Source organism: Piliocolobus tephrosceles, chromosome X (assembly GCF_002776525.5).
Source record: "Piliocolobus tephrosceles isolate RC106 chromosome X, ASM277652v3, whole genome shotgun sequence".
Classification (NCBI taxonomy): domain Eukaryota; kingdom Metazoa; phylum Chordata; class Mammalia; order Primates; family Cercopithecidae; genus Piliocolobus; species Piliocolobus tephrosceles.
The window spans coordinates 85,789,327-85,812,728 of record NC_045455.1 but is presented as its reverse complement, the minus strand read 5'-3'; the positions used below and the strand labels follow the sequence as shown (position 1 = coordinate 85,812,728).

Here is a 23,402-nt window from a genome sequence, read left to right as displayed (position 1 = left end):
TCCAAATCCCATATGAAAAAGGAATAAACTTTAAGGACAGGTCAGGCTCTGATTTTTAAAATACATATTAAAATATTCTTCTCTTCCATCAGCTCACTAGAGATGCAGAAATACTAGTCAACCCACACACACCACCAAAGTCTCTTCTTCCACCCTCAGTGGACAGGGTGCCAAAAGGCCTTGTTGTACCTTAAAGAAAAAGATACACTGAAGACACACCAACTACCCCACAAAACTCATCATCCCATTTCTCGTCAGTGTGTCAAGAACTACTAAAATAGAACTACACTGCCCTTTTCAAAAAAGATTCCAGGTGGACAGAACTGATTTATGCGAGCATCACAGGCCTACACACACTACTTTGCAATCTGAATTTATCGTCACTCACCATCTCAAACAACAGACGAACTAACTTCTCAGATTCACCTCTATATTTAGATGTCAGCGTAGAAGAGGAAACGTTGAAGAATGTTGTACCACATTCAGTGGCAACAGCTTTAGCTAGCATAGTTTTACCAGTGCCTGGGGGTCCAACCATCAGTACACCCTGACATTCAAAAGATGAATTCAATGATTTATCAGATTTAAAAAGTTTTATAAATTATCATCAGCTATTAATGTACATTAAGATTTTTCCATCAAAAGATAAACTCAAAATTATCACAGTAAAATCATGATGCATTTAGCAAGAGTATCATTTTATAGCTAGAAAAAAATGAAGAAATTTCACAAAATGTCTCAAGTCAGAGGTAGTCAGAGATAATCTAACAAAAAGCCTAGACAACAAACAGTTTTCTCATATATTTAGATAGAATCTCAGTTTCCTGAACCTGGCATATGATATATATATATATAATACTGAGCACTGCTTAAAAGCAACTGTTCTGTTTACACATATTAAAAATAAGACATTTTCTATCACATGTGGCAGAATTACACATTCCTTACCCTCTATAAGGGACAGAACCTATCTTCCACAGTGCATTTATAATATACAGCTTTCAGTAAAAAATAAAGACCCATTTATGAGTTAATAAGGTAACAGTAAAAAATCCAGTGGTGATTCAAACATAATCAAATTAGCAAGATTTGTATCATTTTATAGTGTTAAGACAGTTTATATAAAACAGTGATAGTGATGAAAGAGCCAGTAAATGCAGAATAAAAACCAAACTTTAGTTCCTTCTTAGTTTTGAAAACAAACATAAAAGTATTCTATAAAAACAAATCAGTGAAGAATAAAAATTATTCAAGGAAACCAATCCTCTAGTCTTAAAAAACTAATGGGTTCTTAAATAATTATTTTCTTCCAGTACTTTTAATAGAGTTTAAATACATAGCTCACACTAAATTTTTGTGCATAATATTTGGTGATTCCTTAAGAGGAATTCTGATCCATTTGCTACTTTGGTTTGACAAGCTTCTGGGGATTTAAGCTTTGAAAACTATGTATGTGTATGTCAAAGTTCCATAAACTCCAAATTCAGAAACTGTCCAAATGCTTTTCTAGCTATAGAATTTTGATACACAGATCAGCCAGGAATCACTAAGATTTGAAACATTAGTTTTACAAAAATATTTTTTTGTTTTGTTAGGGAGCCCTCAACTTTGCATGAGGTTGAGATTTTAAAAACCATGAAAACGACCAATTGATGCTATAGGCAGAGCCAGAGCAAAGTTCTTATTTCTGCGATGCCTTTTTCCATTCTCTCTGAGAGGGCCATCCTGTAATGCCATTAATGTGGCCACCTCCTATAGACGATCATTTCTAACATTAGCATCTGTTCATAGCTACTGTACGATATTTATAAACTTCACCTTCTCATGACATTACTCCTTTAATTAATTTCTCTCTTTCCTGTATCTCTGTCTACTGGCTCTTTCCCCTCGGTATATAAATACACTTTAATCTGTCACACTACAAAAAGCCCTTAAGGAAAGAACAGTCTCTTCAATAAATGTTGCTGGAAAAACTGGATAAACATATACAGAAGAATGAAACTAGATGCCGATCTCTCACCATATACAAAAATCAAAATGGATTAAAGACCATATACGAAAATCAAATCAAAATAGGTTAAAAACCTGAAACTATGAAACTACTAGAAGAAAACACTGGGGAAATGCTACAGGACATCAGTCCAGGCAGATTTTTTGTGTAAGACCTCAAAAGCACAGGCAACCAAAGCAAAAACAGATAAACAGATTATATAAAACTAAAAAGCTTCTGCACAGCAAAGGAAACAACAAAGAGACACTCCCACAATGGGAGAAAATATTTGCAAAATATCCATCTGACAAGGGATTAGTAACCAGAACACATAAGCAGCTCAAGCAACTCAACAGCAAAAAGACAAATAATCCAATTTTAAAATGGGCAAAAGGTCTGAATAGACATTTCTCAAAAGACATACAAATGTCCAACAGATATAAAATGCTCAACATCACTCATCATTAGAGAAATTCAAGTCCAAACCAAAATGAGATCATCTCACTCCAATTAAAATGGCTTTCATCAAAAAGATAGCTAATAATAGATGATGGTGAGGATATGGAAAAAGGGGAATGCTCCTATACTGTTGGTGGGAGCCACTGTGGAAAACTGTGTGGACGTTCCTCAAAACACTAAAAGTAGATCTACCATATGATCCAGTAATTCCACTACTGGGTATACATCCAAAAAAAGAGAAAAAAAAAGGGAATCAATATATCGAAGAGTTATTTGCACTCCTGTGTTTATCACAGCACTGTTCACAACAGCCAAAATATGAAATCAACCTAAGTGCCCAACAATGGATGAATGGAGAAAGAAAATGTGGTATATATATATAATGGAATACTATTCAGCCATAAAAAAGAATAAAATCTTGTCATTTATAGCAACATGGATGGAGGTGGAAGTCATTATGTTAAGTGAAATACACCAAACACAAAAAGACACATATCACATGTTTTCATTCATTTGTGGGAGTTAAAAAAGCATCTCATAAAGACAGAACAGACTGATGGTTACCAGAGGCTGGGAAGGGTAGGGGTCAAGGGGGAATTAAGAGAGGTTGATTAATGAGTACAACTTGATAAATCAGTAGTGTGACCACAGTTTACAATAGTCTATTGTCTATTTCAAAATAACTAGAAGAGAATAATTTAATAATTTGAATGTTCTTAGCACGAAGACAAATGTTAAAGGTGGTGGATATCCCATTTACACTGATTGGATCTTTACAAATTATGCGAATGTATTATCACATGAACCCCAAAAGTATGTACATTTATTATGTATCAATTCAAAAACACAAATGTTTTAAAAAGATAGATAAAATTGACACCAAAAAAAAAAAATTCCTTCACTTGACTCTACAAATCCTCTAGCTACTATCAACCTCTCCTTCCTCTCACAGTCAGCCTTCAATGGTTTATGCTATTTCTTCTTCATAAGCTACAACATGACTTTAGTCTTCACCAATTCACTAAAAATACTTCATTTACTAACCTAATGACCACTCTTCAGTCGGGCCTCCCTGACTTCTCTCTGACCTTTGACGCTGCTGATATACATGGTATTAATCCCCCTCTTCTTGAAACCCTGACACTGCCCTTTTCCTGACACTTCTGCTCTCTGGCTACATTCACCGCCTCAGATCTCCTCTTTCCTCTGCCCTTTACATTCCCAAAGCAATTCTAAATCTTTCCCTTTAAAAACTCCTGAACAAACTCATCCACACCCATATCACCAACCAACCTTTCTATCTCACAATTTTACACTCACACTCTATCTGAAGCTCCCGGCCTCTATTTTGAATTAGCTGCTGAGTATTTACTGAAACACATTTTGTTTCTATTTAAACCTGCTCCTTTCTCTATTTCCAATATCAGTTCCCTGCACCCTGTATAATAAAGAATTTAGCTGGCCTTTGTCCCGGGTCCCTGGAAAATAGCCTCTAAAACCTTGGAAATACCCTAATGACAGGATTATTTTTGTTATCACAACAGGCCCTGAAATTTTATGCTAATGAGGTGACTCATGGTGGGCCCCTATATAGTTAACGCCAACAAGACAACTCAGAATGGGGGGTGACCATGCCAGGAAAACCAACCATGTGATTAGAGAGCTGGGGCTTTGAGCCATGTGATATCAACTCAACCTTTGGGGAGAGGAAGAGAACAAGAGATTAAGAACCACGGGCAATGATTCAATGGACCACGTGAGCTTCCCTAATTGGCAATACTCTATGTATTTCTCTTAGTCCATTTGTGTTGCTACAGAGAAATACCTGAGGCTGGGTAATTCCAAAGAAAAAAAGGTTTATTTGGCTCACAGTTCTGCGGGCTGCACAGGAAGCATCGTGCCTGCACCCGTTCAGCTTCTAGCGATGGCCTCATGCTGCTTCCACTTACAGAGAAAGGTGAAAGGGAGCCAGCAGCATGCAGAACTTACATGGCAAGAGCAGAAGCAAGACAGAGGGGCAACAGCCACTTCTCATGAGAATGAACAGTGAGGACATACTCATTACCATGAGGTCGGCACCAAGCCATTCACGAGGGATCTGCCCCCATGGCCCAAACTCCTCCCATTAGGCACCACCTCCCAACACCACCACATCAAGAATCAAATTTCAACATGAGATTTGGTGGGACAAATAACCAAACCATATCCAAACTATAGCAGTACTATCACACCTCCATGTGATGCCATAATCCCCCTATTGTCACACTTCCGGGAGAGTAAAGCATCCTGACTCCAGGAAGAGAGGGTGAAAGAAGCGTCACCTTGCGCATCCTTCTAGACCTCGCCCTGTAAGTTTCTCCTTTTGGCTGGTTCCGATTTATATCCTTTGGCTATAACAACAATATCATTGTAAGTACAGCTGCTCCCTGAACGACTCGGGGGTTGGGGCACCAGTCCCCTATACAGTCAAAAATCTGCATATAATTTTTGATTCCCAAAAAAAACATAACAATGAATAGCCTATTGTTGACTTGAAGTCTTGCTGATAACAAAAACTGTAAACACATATTTTGTATATGTATTGTATATTGTATTCTTACAATAAACCTAGAAAAAAGAAAACATTATTAAGAAAATTATGAGAAAAATATATTTATTATTCATTAAATGGAAGTGTGTCACCTTAAAGGTCTTCAGCTTGGATAGGCTAAAGAGGAGGAGGAAAAGGAGGGGTTGGCCTTGTTGTCTCTGGCGTGGCAGAGGCAGAAGAAAAGCCATGTGTAAGGGGATCCACGATGTTCATGACTATGTTGTCCTGGGCTCGACTGTAAGGCCTCCCTAAGTTCTGTGAGTTGTTCTAGAGAATTATCAAACCTGAGAGGGTAGTGGGAACCCCTGAACTTGTAGCCAGCTGGTTGTAAGAGTGACCTAGGGATCCCCAGGTTAGCAGCTAGTGTCTGAAGTGAGGGCAGTCTTGCAGAAAACTGTGCTCTCAACCTGTGAAGTTTGGCCCAACTCTACGTAGGTCATGTCAGACGTCATTCAATTCAAGCCTGGAATCTGGGAGTCATACAGCTTGTCTCTCTCCCACATCCCTGTCAACAATCAGTCACTTGTACCTTCTAAACATCTCTCACAAATCCATTGATTTTTCACTAATCAAAAAGCCCATGCCTTTCTACAGCTATCTGTCCTCACTGTTTGGCTAGATTATTTCAACAGCCTCCTGATGAGATTACTTTTTCATGTCCATCTATGTCCATCCCCAACCTATCCTCCGTACTGCTACAGAAAAGATATCTTCCTACACTTGCAAATACCCTTCTACTAAAAACTCTTCAATGGCTCACTGACATCTTTAGCATGGCATTGCAGGGCTCTTTGTGAGGAGTAAGTCACACCAACCACTCCAGCAGTGTCTTTTGTTACTATGTCCCATATAAACACTCTATATTTCCAGCCACACTGAACTACAGAAGATTCCTCACATACACTATGTTCTCTTACATTTTCCATGTGTTTGTACATGATATCCACTCTGCCTTAGAGCCTTTCTTCATCACATCTACCTGTTTAACTTCTATTCATCTTTCAAGTCTCAGCTCAGAGTCACCTGCTCTGGGAGGCCATCCCTGATATTATTCTCCACAGCAGACTAAGTCCCTCTTCCTCTCTCCTGCCATAGCAGTGAGTTCATTACTCTTTCAGACACTAGTCACACTGTCCTCAACAAATACTGCACTTAACACATGGCCTCCATTAAATACACGCTTATTCACCCAAAGACCATGAGCTTCTTGGGGGCTATTATTATTCACTCATTTTGGTATCCTCCGCACTTAGCCTATCACGTGACATAAGGTAAATATTCAATAAATATGTATTTCCCCAGTGTAAATGTATCCAATGCTTACTAAGTACTAGGCCCTGAGGAAAAAAAAACTGAATTTGTCAGGAATCACACATAAATCCTCAAGAGACTTTTAATCTATTAGAAAATATAGATAAATTATGACGCAGTCTGACAAGTGCTAAGATAGGCTGGATGATAAATGGATAGATGACTGGAGTCTCAATGTAAGAGCGATTCAAGCATATGTTTATATACTTCAGCCACTGAAAATACAGTAGTCTATTTCTTGGGCATCTCCTTATTTTCTAAGTACAATTTTAAATGTTGCCTTTATAAAAATCATATAATCTGAATTTAAAACTTATAAAGAAGGACCTCGCTATTATTCTGTTACAGAAAAGTTCATCCCAGAGATACGTATTTTTGAAAAGGCACTTAATATCTCCGTCTTTTACCTCTCTCACAAGCTTCAGCCCTGTATTTCTTTTTTTTTTGAGACGGAGTCTTGCTCTGTCACCCAGGCTGGAGTGCAGTGGCGCGATCTCGGCTCACTACAAGCTCCACCTCCTGGGTTCATACCATTCTCCTGCCTCAGCCTCCCGAGTAGCTGGGACTATAGGCGCCCGCCACCACATCCGGCTAATTTTTTATGTTTAGTAGAGACGGGGTTTCACCGTGTTAGCCAGGATGGTCTCGATCTCCTGACCTCGTGATCTGCCCGCCTCAGCCTCCCAAAGTGCTGGAATTACAGGCGTGAGCCACCACACCCGGCCAGCCCTGTATTTCTAACTTGGTGCATTTCCACATTAATATTATACCAAAATTTAAAACTCAAAAATAATTCCATATCTTTTTCCCCAGAAGCACCCCCTGCTCCTACTGAACTTTCAACATCAAGAACAATAAACCAGCGTCTTTCTCCTTCCTGAGCTCCATATTTATGTTATCATCACTATTCTGCCACAGGCAAAACCCAATTATCTTTGCCCCTGCCTTCTTCTTGACATATATATTACATCCAAAAGGTTACCAACTTCCTTCAGTAAATATCACTAGCATCCGTCCTTCCATTCCTAATTCATAATCACCATCCCAATTCAGGCTCTTTGAATTTTAAGCCTAAACTACTGCCAATCACTTCTGCACATGCTCTGTGCCTCCCATCTTTCTGTGTTCATTGCAACCAGATTTTTTTTTCCAACTCACCAGTTTAATTATGCTACCTACCTGCTCAAAGAGGTCTCCCAAACATCTATAGAAAAAGAATCAAACTCCTGGGAAATACAATCTAGCCTCAACCTACCTTCCCATTGGAATCTTCCACTAATTTATTTTTTCAACATTTACATAATTCTACGGCCTCATTAACTCATTTTAACCTCACTATATCCTATGAGATAACTATTATTATTCCCATTTTATAGCTAAGGAAACTGAGGCATGGAGAAGTTCCATAACTTGCTCAAGATCACAGAGTAAGTGGAAATGGTTAGAATTTGTATGCACCCAGTCTGGATCCAGGATCTGTGCCCCTTACCAATATTCTATGCTGTCTTCCTTGCAAAACTTCAACGCATCTATTCCCAAACACACTTACACTTTCTCACTATATTCCACTGCTCACGTCATTCATCCCCCTCAAGTTCCTACATCTCCAAAACGTCTCCTCCAACACAGTGAAATCCTCACAACCCTACAAATTGCAGCTTGAATCCCACGTCCTCAAGCATAAAGCCTTCTCTAATCATGTCATGTTTGTGCTTTGCTGAGCTTTCCAAGCACATGTGGACTGTACCACCCATTAGGCTCTGCTAGTGCCTAACACTGAAAGCTATCTGTAACTGCCCAACTCTCTATTTGGGATGTCTCACAGCTCAGGGACTATGACTTGAAAAACAAGGAACCTTACATATAACAGGGCTAAGTAAGTGCCTGAAGGATAAAGGAATGGTATCACACAATGAAGAAGAAAGTGTGCTGTGGAGGGAAAGGCACATATACATATAAGAAGCTGAGACACATTGAATTTTAAATTTTCTAAAGGTCTGTTATGGTTGTCACAACCTATTTGAACTTCAATTTTCTAGTCTGTCAAATAATGGGGATTTAAGATGATCTCCAAGACTCATTCCAGTTCTGAAATTCTGGGATTTACATTTTGAGACTAATTTTATAAACCTGAAAAATTTCTGAGGTCTCCTTATTTTCATGTATTCTTTAAAATACATTTATCAGGCTTGAAACAGTGGCTCATGCTTGTAATCTCAGCACTTTGGGAGGCCAAGGTGGGCGGATCACTGGAGGCCAGGAGTTCAAGACCAGCCTGGCCAACATGGCAAAATCCAGTCTCTACCAAAAATACAAAATTTAGCTGGGCGTGGTGGCACGCACCTGTAATTGCAGCCACTCAGGAGGCTGAGACACAAGAATCACTTGAACTCAGGAGGCAGAGGTTGCAGTGAGCCAAGATCATGCCATTGCACACCAGCCTGGGCAACAAAGTGAGACTCAGTCTCAAAAAATAAATAAAATAAATTTATTGTCAAAATAATCTATTCTCATAAATCCCTAAAAAATTTCAAACACGATCTTTTAAAAAATAATTATAGTTCTAGTCAAAAATTTTATTCTGCTATTGCAGAAAAAAATTATTTGGTCAGGAAAAAGATTGTTTAGAAATATATCTTATTTTCTTAAGCCAGTTTGCCAATAAATACTAAAAAAGCACAGCAAGGACAAAATTAATTCATAAAGTCAGATATTTTGTAATGACATAAGAAGTGGTTTTTTTTTTTTTTTTTTTTTTGAGACGGAGCCTGGCTCTGTTGCCAGGCTGGAGTGCAGCTGCACGATCTTGGTTCACTGCAACCTCCAATTCACGGGTTCAAACGATTCTCCTGCCTCAGCCTCCCGAGTAGCTGGGATTACAGGCACGTACCACCATGCCCAGATAATTTTTGTATTTTTAGTACAGATGAGATTTCACCACATTGGGCAGGATGGTCTCGATCTCCTGACCTCGTGATCTACCCTCCTCAGCCTCCCAAAGTGCTGGGATTACAGGGGTAATCCATGGTACCTGGTACCCGGTCAAGAAGTAGTTTTTTAAAATACAGCTAAAGACCTCTCTTTAGAAAAAACATTTGTGAAAACTCAAAATATAGCAAATGTAGTCTATAAAATAGTTAACAATGAGCTTCAAGTCAGTGACAAGTAAAACAAAATAACCATCAATGAGAAATATTCCAACTTCTGAAAAATAACTGTTTGATCACACCTTTCTTCTATAAGACTATGCATTATTTCTGCTTAATCTGCTTAACTTTTTATTTACAGAACCATATATCTAGATCTAAAAGCTAATCTCTAGCTCAGCATCCCTGAGGGAAGTGACCTAAAGACTATATAGTTTCAACACTCCAAGCCCATCTCCCCTACTATGCAGATGTAACACATCACAACTACAAATTCAAATCCAGGTGTTTTGGGTGTATATAAACTTCTCCCAACCTTTTCAAAATGGGTTAAATACATCAAAAACTACAGCAATGCTGCCTTTCATTCTGATGCAAGCAGCATTCTTATACCAAAACCAATTTAATAAAGTCTCACCTTCCATGGCCTTCTAATCCCTTTGAAAAAGTCAGGCATCCACATTGGAAGAACAACAGCTTCCCTCAGCAACTTCTTAGCTTCTTCCAGATCTGCTATGTCATCCCTTTGAAAGAACAGCAAAGTTTCATAATGTTTATTCAGGGATCTTAGATTTATGGTCAAACCTAATTCTTCTAATTGTTTTTACTTACGGAATTATTCTCTTATTAAGAACATTATTCTAATTCTTACTGCATAAAAACATCAGTGAAAACATTAGTTATTAATGAGGACGTGTCACTGAATTAACAACTTTTGTCAGTTATAATATCAACTTCAAATTAACATGTAAAATGTCCTGGTTACATTCGACAGAACTCTCCCGTCAATTCTATTACAGAGGTAATAGAATATTACATATTACATATGAATAATATTTCATATTACAGAGGTGGTCATAATCAGATTAATGAATAACAAGAGAAAACTCACACCAAGCCGACCTATAACTTGTGTTCTCCTCTACTTTAATTCAATAATTTCAAAGACTCTAACCAATGAATGCTAGGATTCCTGGACACAATGTCTCTTTCAAGGGCTTCCACCAGATCCTTATCATAACCAGCACCATCAAATTTTGGCATTTCACCATCACTTGCACCATCTTGCATATTCTTCCTTCCCTGGGAAAGGTACAAAAAAAAGTACTAGTCAATAACTGGATAATTTAGTTAACATCATTACGCTTTGAAAACATTATAATGCCATCACTTTCTAAATAATGTTTATTATTTTAAGGTAGTATTTTCTGATTACTCAAATGCCATTCTCCTCTATTTAATTCATCAGAAATACATGAACTGGTCAACTTTATTAAAAACTTCAAATCTACATTCTTGCAGGGACAGTTGCAAGTAAGACTAAACATCCTTGCTAGATCCCAAAAGACTGGGAAAGCTACCTTTGAACTGGTAGATGCAGAAGATTTCCACCACTACTAGAAAACATTTTGAATATTAATGTAGAAGAATCTTTTTAAATGGTATTAAGACCATTAAAGCAATATGCTTTACCCCAAATTCTTCATTTAATAATATCGTTGTTTTAAAAGGAACTATATGCTATGATTTCTATGGGGTTCTGCCAAGATTTACACAGCTTTGAAAAGCTTGAAATGAAATTTACTTATTTGCCAGAGACAGTCCAACTACGGAACCACTTCAGCAAGCATAGCCAAGTGCCTCCCCAGAGCTTTAGCCCCAGTTACTGCCTAGAGTAAAAATGAAACAAGAAAATGGCCAAAATGAGTCAATCTCCTAAACTTCAACCTCAAAAGAGACAAAAGAACAAGATAAACTTCTCTAATCCCATTTCTGAAATAGTCAAAAGGCTCAATCATAAGTGCTGGGAGGAAACTAAATGGCTCCTTTGGATATATGCTCTGGTTCCTTTAAGCCACTAGGTAAGTGACCAAATGGTATTCTGGTACTTCACCCAAAAAAAACACAAATTATTTCTGGGCAGTATGGCAGCAGTATTACATTTATTAGTAAATTTTCAGGAAGATTCTTGCATTCCAGATGACAGGTATCAATACTGACACTATTGAAAGGAGTAAATTTTTGGCACCTACACAACAAATACAACATCAACATACTTAAGCTTAGGCTAGAGTCACATTTTATAGTACGGATAGGCCAAGGTTACCAAGTCATATTCAAACAACAAACAGCTAGGAACATTCTGTTATCATTCTAAAACTATTCTAGAAATGTATCAACAAAGAATACAACAGAAACTGACATATCTGGAGCTTGAGCCTTCATATAGCATTGTAATTTATATTTACCAAGTTAAAATTAAAATTTCATTTTAATATGAATGTCCAAGTGGCCGGAAAGAACTTAATAAACACTCCATCAGGAGAAAGAAAAAGCTGCATGCCTATATGAAAGTAATAGCAGTATCACAGGATTTTTTGCGCATCTTTTCTGTGCAACACATGTTATTGCGCATTAGGTTTTAGAGCAGTGAATGAAAATACATTTTCTGCCCCCATCAAGCATCTAGTTCAGAGGGGGAAACAAATAACAAGTAAATAAAGCAAAAACACACATAAACTGTGACGTGCTGTGAAAAAACCTGAGCAGCCAGGATAGATAAAAGGTATTGCGCAGAAGAAAGAGGTTGAAGATATGGGCAGAGGTGAGTTTGGATTTCTTCTGGCTCCTATAGAGGATGGGGTAGAGGAGGAGAATCTAAGAAATAAAAGCCTCTCGCTACGCAGAAGGAGAAGTGTGTGTATAGGCCAGTTAAATGACCTGCCCGAGAACCCAAGGTTTCTCAGCGGTACACATGAGACTTGAATACAGATCGAGTACCACAAATAAGATTCTGGAAACATTTTCAAATCAAAATGGTGAGGTTATAAAAAAGAGACTTAGGAAAACTAAGATTAATTTGTTCATACCAGGAAATCAGTAAAATGGGTGACAGTTATTCTTCATAACAAATACTTAAATTAGAACATAGACATCAAATATAAACAGCTAGATTAAATGCAATACCTAAAGGAAACTATTAGTTAAAGGCAATAAAGCTAACCTCCCCCAAGATATTATTAAGTGTACATAAATAATACTAAGTACAATGTCACTGAAATGATCTTACAATTCTTTCCTTAGATTTTCATATGAGTTGACTAACGTTAACATTAGCAAGAATTTGATTTTTAGCATGAAGGTTGATATACTTTTTTTCTCATGAAAGCAAAATATTTTAGCTTCTTTTTACTAACATCAAAATTTCCCACATCGAGAAAGCCTTGTTACTCATCTTTTTATTAGTGTTGGATAATCTTCTATTTGAGGAAAACTAGGCTCAAAGTGACTAACAATTAATGATATAGTCTGCCCTAAAATGCAAATTTTTTTACATTTTACTATGCAATCTCTCACACTGGCAGATTAAGTGAAACATGATCAGTTACTAGCTCTGGGTCTTGCATTTTAAGAGAAATGCTGATAAATTACACCCAGGGAAGGATAATCAAGATGATAAAGGATTCAAAACCCATGTCATATGGAGGAAGACCAAGGAAACTAGAGATATATAAGCTGAAGAAGTAAATCCTAATGGGGCAACACAACCAACAAGCCTACTAAGTATTATGCTCAAAAAAAAAAAAAAAAAAAACCAAAGCAAGGGCCAGTAACAAAAGATATAGATTTCAGATCAGCAAAAGAAAGAATTTTCTAACAATGGATTCTGTCCAACAGACGAATCAACTCATTAGGTAGTAAGCTACCATGCATCAGAAATTACTGGCCAATTAGTGATAAAAATCACTGGGTCATAGTCACACGGATGTCTAAGCTGAATTATAGCTCATCTTTTTCCTGTAAAGCCACTGCCTCTCACTTGCCTCATTTATTCATCTGTTGCCTGATTTCAAAGGCCCAAAGAAAGTACAAAGTTTCTTGGAAATCTCATTATTTTTCTTTCTTTCTTTTTTTTTTTTTTAAATTGTAAGTTCTAGGATACATGTGCGGAACGTGAAGGTTTGTTACATAGGTATACAAGTGCCATGGTGGTTTGCCGCAACCATCAACCAATCATCTACATTAGGTATTTCTCCTCATGCTATCCTTCGCCTCATCCTCCAGCCCCCAACAGGTCCCAGTGTGTGATGTTTCCCTCCCTGTGTCCACATGTTCTCATTGTTCAACTCCCACATATGAGTGAGAATACGCGGTCTTTGGTTTTCTGTTCCTGTGTTAGTTTGCTGAGAATTATGGTTTCCAGCTTCATTCATGTCCCTGCAAAGGACATGAACTCATCCTTTTTTATGGCTGCACAGTATTCCGTGGTATATGTGACACATTTTCTTCATCCAGTCTACCACTGATGGGCATTTGGGTTGGTTCCAAGTCTTTGCTATTGTGAATAGTGCTGCAATAAACACACGTGTGCATGTGTCTTTATAGAATGATTTATAATCCCTTGGGTATATACCCAGTGATGGAATTGCTAGGTCAAATGGTATTTCTGGTTCTAGATCCTTGAGGAATCGCCACACAGTCTTCCACAATGGTTGAACTAATTTACACTCCCACCAACAGTGTAAAAGCGTTCCTATTTCTCCATATCCTTTCCAGCAAACCCTTCAAAAAACCAATGAATCAAGGAGCTGGTTTTTTGAAAAGATTAACAAAAGAGATCGCTAGCCACACTAATAAAGAAGAAAAGACAGAAGAATCAAACAGACATAATAAAAAATGATAAAAGGGATATCACCACTGATTCCACAGAAATACAAACTACCATCAGAGAATACTATAAACACCTCTACGCAAATAAACTAGAAAATCTAGAAGAAATGGATAAATTCCTGGACATCTACACCCTCTCAAGACTAAACCAGGAAGAAGTCAAATCCCTGAATGGACCAATAACAAGTTCTGAAATCAAGGCAGTAATTAATAGCCTACCAACCAAAAAAAAAAAAAAAAAAAAAAAGCCAAGGACCAGATGGATTCACAGACAAATTCTACCAGAGGTACAAAGAGGAGCTGGTATAATTCCTTCTGAAACTATTCCAAACAATTTTTTAAAAGGGACTCCTCCCTAGCTGATTTTATGAAGCCAGCATCATCCTGATACCAAAATCTGGGAGAGACACAACAAAAAAAGAAAATTTCAGGCCAATACCCCTGATGAACATCAATGCAAAAATTCTCAATACTGGCAAACCAAATCCAGCAGTACATCAAAAAGCTTATCCACAATGATCAAGGTGGCTTCATCCCTGGGATGCAACGCTAGTTCAACATACTGAAATCAATAAATGTAATCCATCACATAAACAGAATCAATGACAAAAACCACAGGATGATCTCAATACATGCAGAAAAGGCCTTCGATAAAATTCAACACCCCTTCATGCTAAAAACTCCCAATAAATCAGGTATCGATGGAACATATCTCAAAATAATAAGAGCTATTCATGACAAACCCACAGCCAATATCACACTGAATGGGCGAAAGCTAGTAGCATTCCCTTTGAATACTGGCACAAGACAAGGATGCCCTCTCTCACCACTCCTATTCAACACAGTATTGGAAGTTCTGGCCAGGGCAATCAGGAAAGAGAAAGAAATAAATGGGATTCAAATAGGAAGAGAGGAAGTCAAATTGTCTCTGTTTGCAGATGACACGATTGTATATTTAGAAAACCCTATTGTCTCAGCCCAAAATCTCCTTAAGCTGATAAGCAACTTCAGCAAAGTCTCAGGATACAAAATCAACGTGCAAAAATCACAAGCATTCCTATACACCAATAATAAGAGAGCCAAATCATGAGTGAACTCCCATTCACAACTGCTACAAAGAGAATAAAATACCTAGGAATACAACTTACAAGGGATGTGAAGGACCTCTTCAAGGAGAACTACAAACCACTGCTCAAGGATACAACACAGGACACAAATTAATGGAAAAAACATTCCATGCTCATGGATAGAAGAATCAGTATCATGAAAATGGCAATACTGCCCAAGGTTTTTTATAGATTCAATGCTATCCTCATCAAGCTACCATTGACTTTCTTCACAGAATTAGAAGAAAAAAACACACACACACACTTTAAATTTAATATGGAACCAAAAAAAGCCCATATGCCAAGATGATCCTAAGCAAAAAGAACAAATCTGGAGGCATCACACTACCTAGCTTCAAACTATACTACAAGGCTACAGTAACCAAAACAGCATGGTACTGGTACCAAAACAGATATATAGACCAATGGAACAGAATAGAGGCCTCAGAAATAATGCCACACATCTACAACCATCTGATCTTTGACAAACCTGACAAAAACAAGAAATGGGGAAAGGATTCCCTATTTAATAAATGGTGTTGGGAAAACTGGCTAGCCATATGCAGAAAACTGAAACTGGACCCCTTTCTTACACCTTATACAAAAATTAAGATGGATTAAAGACTTAAACGTAACACCTAAAACCATAAAAACCCTAGAAGAAAATCTAGGCAATAGTATTCAGGACATAGGCTTGGGTAAAGACTTCATGACTAAAACACCAAAAGCAATGGCAACAAAAGCCGAAATTGACAAACAGGATCTAATTAAACTAAAGAGCTTCTGCACAGCAAAATAAACTATCATCAGAGTGAACACTCAACCTACAGAATGGGAGAAAATTTTTGCAATCTATCCATCTGACAAAGGGCTAATGATATCCACAATCCAGAAGGAACTGAAACAAATTTACAAGAAAAAAAAAAAACAAATAACCCCATCAAAAAACAGGCAAAGGATATGAACAGACACTTCTCAAAAGAAGATATTTATGTGGCCAACAAAGAAAAAAGCTATCATCACTGGTCATTAGAGAAATGCAAATGAAAACCAAAATGAGATACCATCTCACACCAATTAGAATGGCAATTATTTCTTTTTTTTAAAAAAGTGATTTTGTATTCTATTTCATATCTGTGTTAGTCCCCCACTTTCATGTTACAATTGATAACTAAAACCCATATATTGCCTACTCAATGTGCCAGGTACTGTTCTAAGCACTGGATATATATTAACTCTCTTATTAATCCTGAAAGTCCTATGACGTAGGTACTCTTATTATTTCCATCTCACAGATGAGAAAACCAAGGCACAGAGAGGGTAAGTAAATTGCCCAAGGACACGCAGCTAGATCCTAGGGAATACAGCTCCAGAATCAGTGCTTTCAGCCACTTTGTACTCTAGCAAACTGCTGCACACCCCTGGACTACTCTTACCCCAGTGTGAGAAGCAACACAGGAAAAGTTACACGAGGTTTCTAAATTGCATCCCACTCTAAGACTTTATTATTTTACAGAGTAAGATAAGTTAATAAATGCAAACAGTGCCTACTAATTTCAGTATCATGCCCTGCATTTGAGTGTTAATACATTTAAATTGAAATTATGAATCCATAGCATTCTGCACACCTATCAATATACATGTTATTTCAACAATATTTGCCAGTACTATGTGCCAAGCACTATTCTAGGCACTGGGGATACTGCAGTGAACCAAACAGAACCCCTGCCCTCATGAGGCATATATTATCCAACTTAGGAGGCACAATATATTAATAAGTAAAATATATAGTAAAACAGAGACAGAATACCAAGTTCAAATGTGTCACAGTCAGCATATACTTCACAAGTCTGAAGAACAACACAGAAATCAACAGAAAGAAATGAGATGAGGGGAGAAAGAAGATGAGGTCAAAGAAGAAATGGATGCCAGACTATGCAGAGCCTTGGAGGCCATTATAAGAACTTGGCATTTAATCTAAGATAGGAAGCCACTGAAAGTTATGAGCAGAAGAAAGACACAATCTGACCTATGTTTAAGAGGAACTCTCTGGCTCCTCTGATGCCAACAAGCCAGGGATGGTGTGTTCTCTCATGTTTTATTTTACACTTTCTGTAGTATATAGAATGGTTAAAATGAGTGGTAGAGTCTGAGAGAGGATAAGAAAAAACACACATGGCTATTAAGGCCCCACATTTAATCTTACTATATAAGAAATACCAAATACCACATTAAGTAAGAGCTCATGCACTCCTATTAAGATAGCCTTGAAAGTGGAAAACTTAAGATAGCTCAATAAGGATATACAAATTCTAAAACCAAGAAGCTAAAGCACTCTCACTTGGCAAGGCTGAAATACAGTAAGACTGCTCAGTCTAAGAAAAATATGTGTATTAGTCTTCTGAATAAGAGGTTAAAATATTTGAACGCAACTCTTCCTATGACCTAAGACCTCATCCCCGTCAAAGACTAAGCTGACATTTGCACAGGAAAAGAAAATCAACAGCGGGTGAGTAAAAAACCAGAATACCACACATTTCCACAAATGGGTTTAGAATTCTAAATCACAAGTTTGGTCAAATAGTTACTTAGATATTAAAACTACTTTACTATAATCTAGTACAACAAGGTAAAAAAATAAATAAAAACAAACCGAGCACTATAAATTAGCTACCACCACAGACAAAATGTGTGGAGCAACTTAATATTCAAAGGACAGAACAAGATATTTCTTAAAAACAAGTCATAATGATACAAATAGCCAATGAACATATGAAAAGGCTTTCAACCTCACAAATTATCAGGTAAATATACAACACTTGGTAAATATCCTGGGAAAATCACAATGAGATATGATTATGCCTAAAAAAGACAGACAACATCAAGTGTTGCCAAGGATGTGGAATAACTGAAACTTCACCCCCGTAAGTAAGAGGGAAAACTTGTATAACCACTTTGGAAACTGGTGTTATTCATTAGTTTAACTTATGCACAGCCTATGACCCAGCAGTTCCACTCCCAGGTATAGGCTCACAGCATATGCATATATATGTCAAAGGATAAGCAGAAAACCATCCAAAGCAGCATTACTCACAGGAGTCTCAAGCTAAAAGCAACCCAAATATCCATTAGTAAGAAACAGATTTTAACTGTGATATACTACTATATGACAATGAAAATAAACTACAAATATACACAACACCAGGAAATAATCTCACAAATACATGTTGAAAAAAGCTGGACACAAAAGAATACTTACTGTACATAAAGTTCCAAAATAGGCGTAATTAATTTATGGCATTAGAAATCAGAATAATGGTTACCTTTGGGAAAGAGGTAAGTGGCAAGGATTGGGAGGGATCATGAACATGGCTTCTGGGGTGCCAAATGTTCGATTTCTTGACCCCAGAGCTGATGGTTACATTGAATTACAAGGCTTACATGCAGTGAGATGTTGAAGCTGTTTCTTACTAGTTTTTAAGATTCAGCTACTAAATTTTCAGAAATTTTGTGAGCCAGCTGTGAAATGCAGCCACTAATAAATATTAAATTACACAAACTTTGAATAGGTTATATTTTTAAAAAAGGAAATAAATACTCAAAACTCCTCACATCCTAATTATTTCACTATTACCTATTCTCTTGAGGTTCCATAGTTTATTGTATCTCTATGGTGGAAACACCATACAATGGTAGGCTGCTACCCAAACTCATCTCAACTATGAGTTCAGTGACATGATGTTGAAATCCATCACACAGGTGGTATTTACATCACAGAATTAGCAAATGCTATAAATCAGGGCTTGATTTATTGTCTTCTTGACTGCCTAGACTTAGAAAAGTAATGGGGAATATGTTAATAATGCAGACTAAACTTAAAAGCGTGTCATTTTTGCTGTTACACTGTAAATAGCACAAAAAATCTGATTATTCTTCCAGTATTTGAAAACTGCTCAAGTCATTGATCGATGAGTGAAGCTCTAGCATGTTTTTGTTTCACTATCATCTTATTCTTTACTGTGTATACACACATACACCTTTTTTCATAAAAGTAGTTATTAATATACATGACTGGCTAGATTATCATAATTCATCAAAAAAGCACCATTAAAATTTGTGCACTTTTCTTCAATAAAAATATTTTTTATGAAGTCACTGTTCATTTGTATAATCAATCAATAGCTCTCAAAAGAATACGTCAATCTAGTTTGCAACATCTCTCCATATCGGATATCCCTAGACTTACTCATGAGAAGGAAAGCCTTCTCATGATAAATGGCCATTTGTTATGTATAATTCAATGAAATAAAGTCCTTTAACAACGTCAAAATGAATTCAGAGAATATAATTTACCGTCCTTTAATCTGAATTCTATTTCAAAGTATATATAGCTTTAATCATGAGATAATGGAAGTACTGCTCATTTCACTGAGTTAATTAACCATAAAACTATAATCTTAAAAATACTTGAGAATCAGAGTTTTATAAATTAAGGTTATAAAACAAAAACATTTCTTCTACTACCTGACATTTGACTTTTAGATTATCCTTCTTAAATAAACAAATCCTTTTGCTACTTCTATGTATATTTCTATTTGACTCTAAGTTTAAACAGCAAAATAATAATAAATCCGATTTTCCCAGGTGCTATGGTCTAAACGTTTGTGTCCTTCCAAAACTGATGTTGGTATCTAAGCCCGAATGTGACAGTATTAGGAGATGGGGTTTTCGGAAGGTGGTTAGGTCAATGAGGTTCCTGCCCTCATGAACAGAATTAGCGCCCTAACAAACGATTCCCAAGGCAGCCTGTTGGCCTTGGGAGCATCCTGTAAGGACACGTAAGAAGGTGCCATCTAGAAGGAACAGACCCTCAGCAGATACATCTGCTAGTGGCTTGATCTTAGACTTCTCAGCCTCCAAAACTGTGAGAAATAAATTTCTATTCCTTCTCAATTACCCAGTCTAAGCTATTTTGCTATAGCAGGAAGAAGAGACCAGATACATTGAAATAAAACTGAAAAAAATATAACTTAAAAGTTAATTCGTTCAGGCCAGGAGCTACGTTTCATTAACATTTGTATTTCTAGCACCTAGAATTATTACTGACACAAAATGTGCACTTAATAAAGATGTGTTCAACAAACAGAGTATTAGTTAGACTTATGGCTGACCCTGCAGACCTCAGGGGGAAAAATGATAAAGCCTCAACAACAGATCACTATGCAAAATGACTGTTACTAAGCTGGGACCTAACCTGAAGCCTGTCAGTAATTTTAAAAAAGAAAAAGAAAAAAAGGCATAATCACTCTCAGAAAACAAACTCGTACTCTTATAAGAAGATAGTAAGCATTTTCAAATAAGAGGCTGTATAGCATAATGATTAAAAAACTCAGGTACTACAATTAGACAAGGTTCAAATGCTAGTTCGCCATCTATCTGCAGTTAAGACTTCAGTGTCTCAATTTCTTTACACATAAAACAGGAAAAGTAATGCTGAGCTCACAGGATTATGCAGGGATCAAATAAACCAATAAATGTAAAAAGCTTCAAAGAGGGCTTTTTTGGTAGAAAGCTTCAAAAAGGATAAGTGTGCTCAAGAAAGACTAACATTTGCTACTACTGCTATTATTAGTTGTTCCATCATACAGTTCCCAACACCAAATTAAAAATCCAAAAATATACCAGGGACCTTAAGCAAGATGTCTAACTTCTCTTATCCTCACTTTTTTTACATCTATAAAGTTAAGTACATAGAGTGCTACAGCAGCTTTCAAAATTCTGACCCGGACATAAAGTAATAAATGCATTCTGGATCATGAGCTGGTGTACATAAACGTGTATGAATAAATTTGTATATATTTATAAATAAATTTTTATCAAAATAATACCGTACTTATTGGCAATAAACTCTAAATTTCTGTTCTTTCCTAGTTCAATTTTAAAGCTGGTAGCAACACACAAAACTGATCTTAACAAAAACAAATACAATAAACACTGGGGACTCCCATACCGCTGAGGGTACTTCCCAACAACACTAATTTTCCTTTTTTTTTCTGAGACCGAGTTTCGCTCTGTCGCCCGGGCTGGAGTGCAGTGGCAGGATCTCAGCTCAATGCAACCTCTGCCTCCCAGGTTCAAGCGATTCTCGTGCCTCAGCCTCCCAAGTGGCTGGAATTACAGGTATGCACCACCACACCCAGCTAATTTTTGTGTTTTTAGTAGAGACGGGTTTACACTATGTTGCCCAGGCTGGTCTTGAACTCCTGGGCCCAAGCGATTCACCTGCCTCAGCCTCCCAAAGTGCTGGGATTACAGGCGTGAGCCACTGCCACTGGCCCCAACACTCATTTGCAAACCAGCTTTTAGCAGAAGTAGATAGCATAAGTTTCACATAAGCTACTTCAAATCCTTTATAGTTTCACATAAGCTACTTCAAATCCTTTCACAGGCTTCAGTGAGTTTTAGGAACTTCAGTATCCTAATGAATATTTGCATGGTTACGAAAATTGTAACTGCATCAAATATAACTTTCAAAGGCTAATGAAGTTTGCATGAGTTTGTTTTGAAAAACTGTAGTCCCCTCTGTTTCCACAGTGACTCAGAAAATATCTTTTATCTCCAAACAACTGCAGAGTTCTTTTCTTTTCTTACATAAAAGGGTTACTTTCTAGTGACATTCTGAGTACTTACATGTCAATGAAAGAATAAGACTTAGAAAATCATTTGATAACATTATAAATGAAAGACAATTTATAATTTCCAGAAAAAAAATGTATTTGACATTCAAAAAATGCTGCTTGATTATTTTGTTCTTTGCTTAAGAGTCACATTTAAAAACCAACATTTAATTGTTCTGGATCTCTTTTGTTAAATCCAATCCAGACTTTTCATCTAGCTCGGTAAGTGGGGATACTACATAACGTGAAAAATCTTAAGGTTAAACAGGAAAAAGAAGCGTGACTTCACAAATTCCATTCTTCCGGTCTTCATCTCTTACTGTGAGAGCTTAGCAAGTTTTAGCCCTTTGTACCACAGCTTCTTCATCAGTAAAGTGGGGATAGTAAGACACCTACTTCACAGGATTGTTTCATAAATTACTTTTTAATCACTCTGAACGGTGCCTAGCAAAGCAGCATCCAGTAAACCATGACCATGGTTCCTCTCTTATGCAAATTCAAAACTGGAAGTTCCTTATCCTGTTCTAAAGGTTTATCTAAAAGCTGCTAGCAAACGGGGTTGGATTTCAGCCCTTACTGTATTCTCTATAATGCAAACCAATGCATTTTTATGCAATGCATAAAAATGAAGAAAAGAAACAAAAACAACATTTAAGATACAGAGTTTCAAGTATCCATTTATGTGGCTTTTGATAATGGGGAGAACAAATTCAAAGTTAATGTATTTATCTACTACCCTTTGCTAATCCCAAAAAGGATCTGAAATAGAATCACTTGCTGTTTCATGGCATAAAAGCTCCCACAAATTACAAACATTAAAAAAAATCTAATTCCATTTTCAGTGTCCTGTTGAGGCAGGGAGGTAGAATACGTCTTTGAATTATCTCAGAAATACTCAGAAAACACCAATTTTATTCTATCATGGTCTATGTATTATGGATATAAGACCTAAGAAGTTGGTCTAGAGTCCTTATCTACAGATCAAAATTACATGTAAGAAAAATATCCAAATACACTTTCGATGGATAACCACTTTTTACTAGGTATGTCTTTATTATACATGTCATGGCCTGAATGTGGTGACAGATCCTGAATCTCTAACTAGTAAAAAACTTCTTTGCGGCAATTCAATTACATTATCATTCATTTATGACATCACAGTAGAAATGGGAAATACTATCACCTAAATTTTTTTTCTCTTTTTATTAAAATTAAGGCCTAAGAGACACATCAGATCATCCTGGCTACCTCCTTCCTCTGTAAGATTATCTTCAACCCACTGTCCTAAGTCCATTTTAAGGGAAGTACACAATTTCCACCCAGTACTATGTTTATTCACCAATCAATTTCCTAAATAACTAAATGTGCACAATGAACCCTAAGCAAGGGGAATTTTCTCAAGGCAAAAAAAAAAAAAAAAAAAAAAAAATCTTGTTCTACGATAATCTACAG

The 23,402-nt window shown here is 36.9% G+C and overlaps 1 protein-coding gene across 8 annotated transcripts in view; it reads right to left on the bottom strand.

The window, feature by feature from the left end:
* KATNAL1 (katanin catalytic subunit A1 like 1) overlaps window positions 1–23,402 on the bottom strand; it is a 94,226-nt gene that overhangs the window by 25,902 nt on the left and 44,922 nt on the right. For all 8 annotated transcript variants that reach the window (XM_023208758.1, XM_023208756.1, XM_023208757.1 and 5 more), the window contains 3 exons: window positions 10,452–10,579; window positions 9,915–10,020; window positions 389–547 (listed from right to left, as the gene is read on the bottom strand). In XM_023208758.1, the coding sequence (XP_023064526.1) occupies window positions 389–547; window positions 9,915–10,020; window positions 10,452–10,579 (393 nt within the window). The remainder of the gene's footprint in view (window positions 1–388; window positions 548–9,914; window positions 10,021–10,451; window positions 10,580–23,402) is intronic.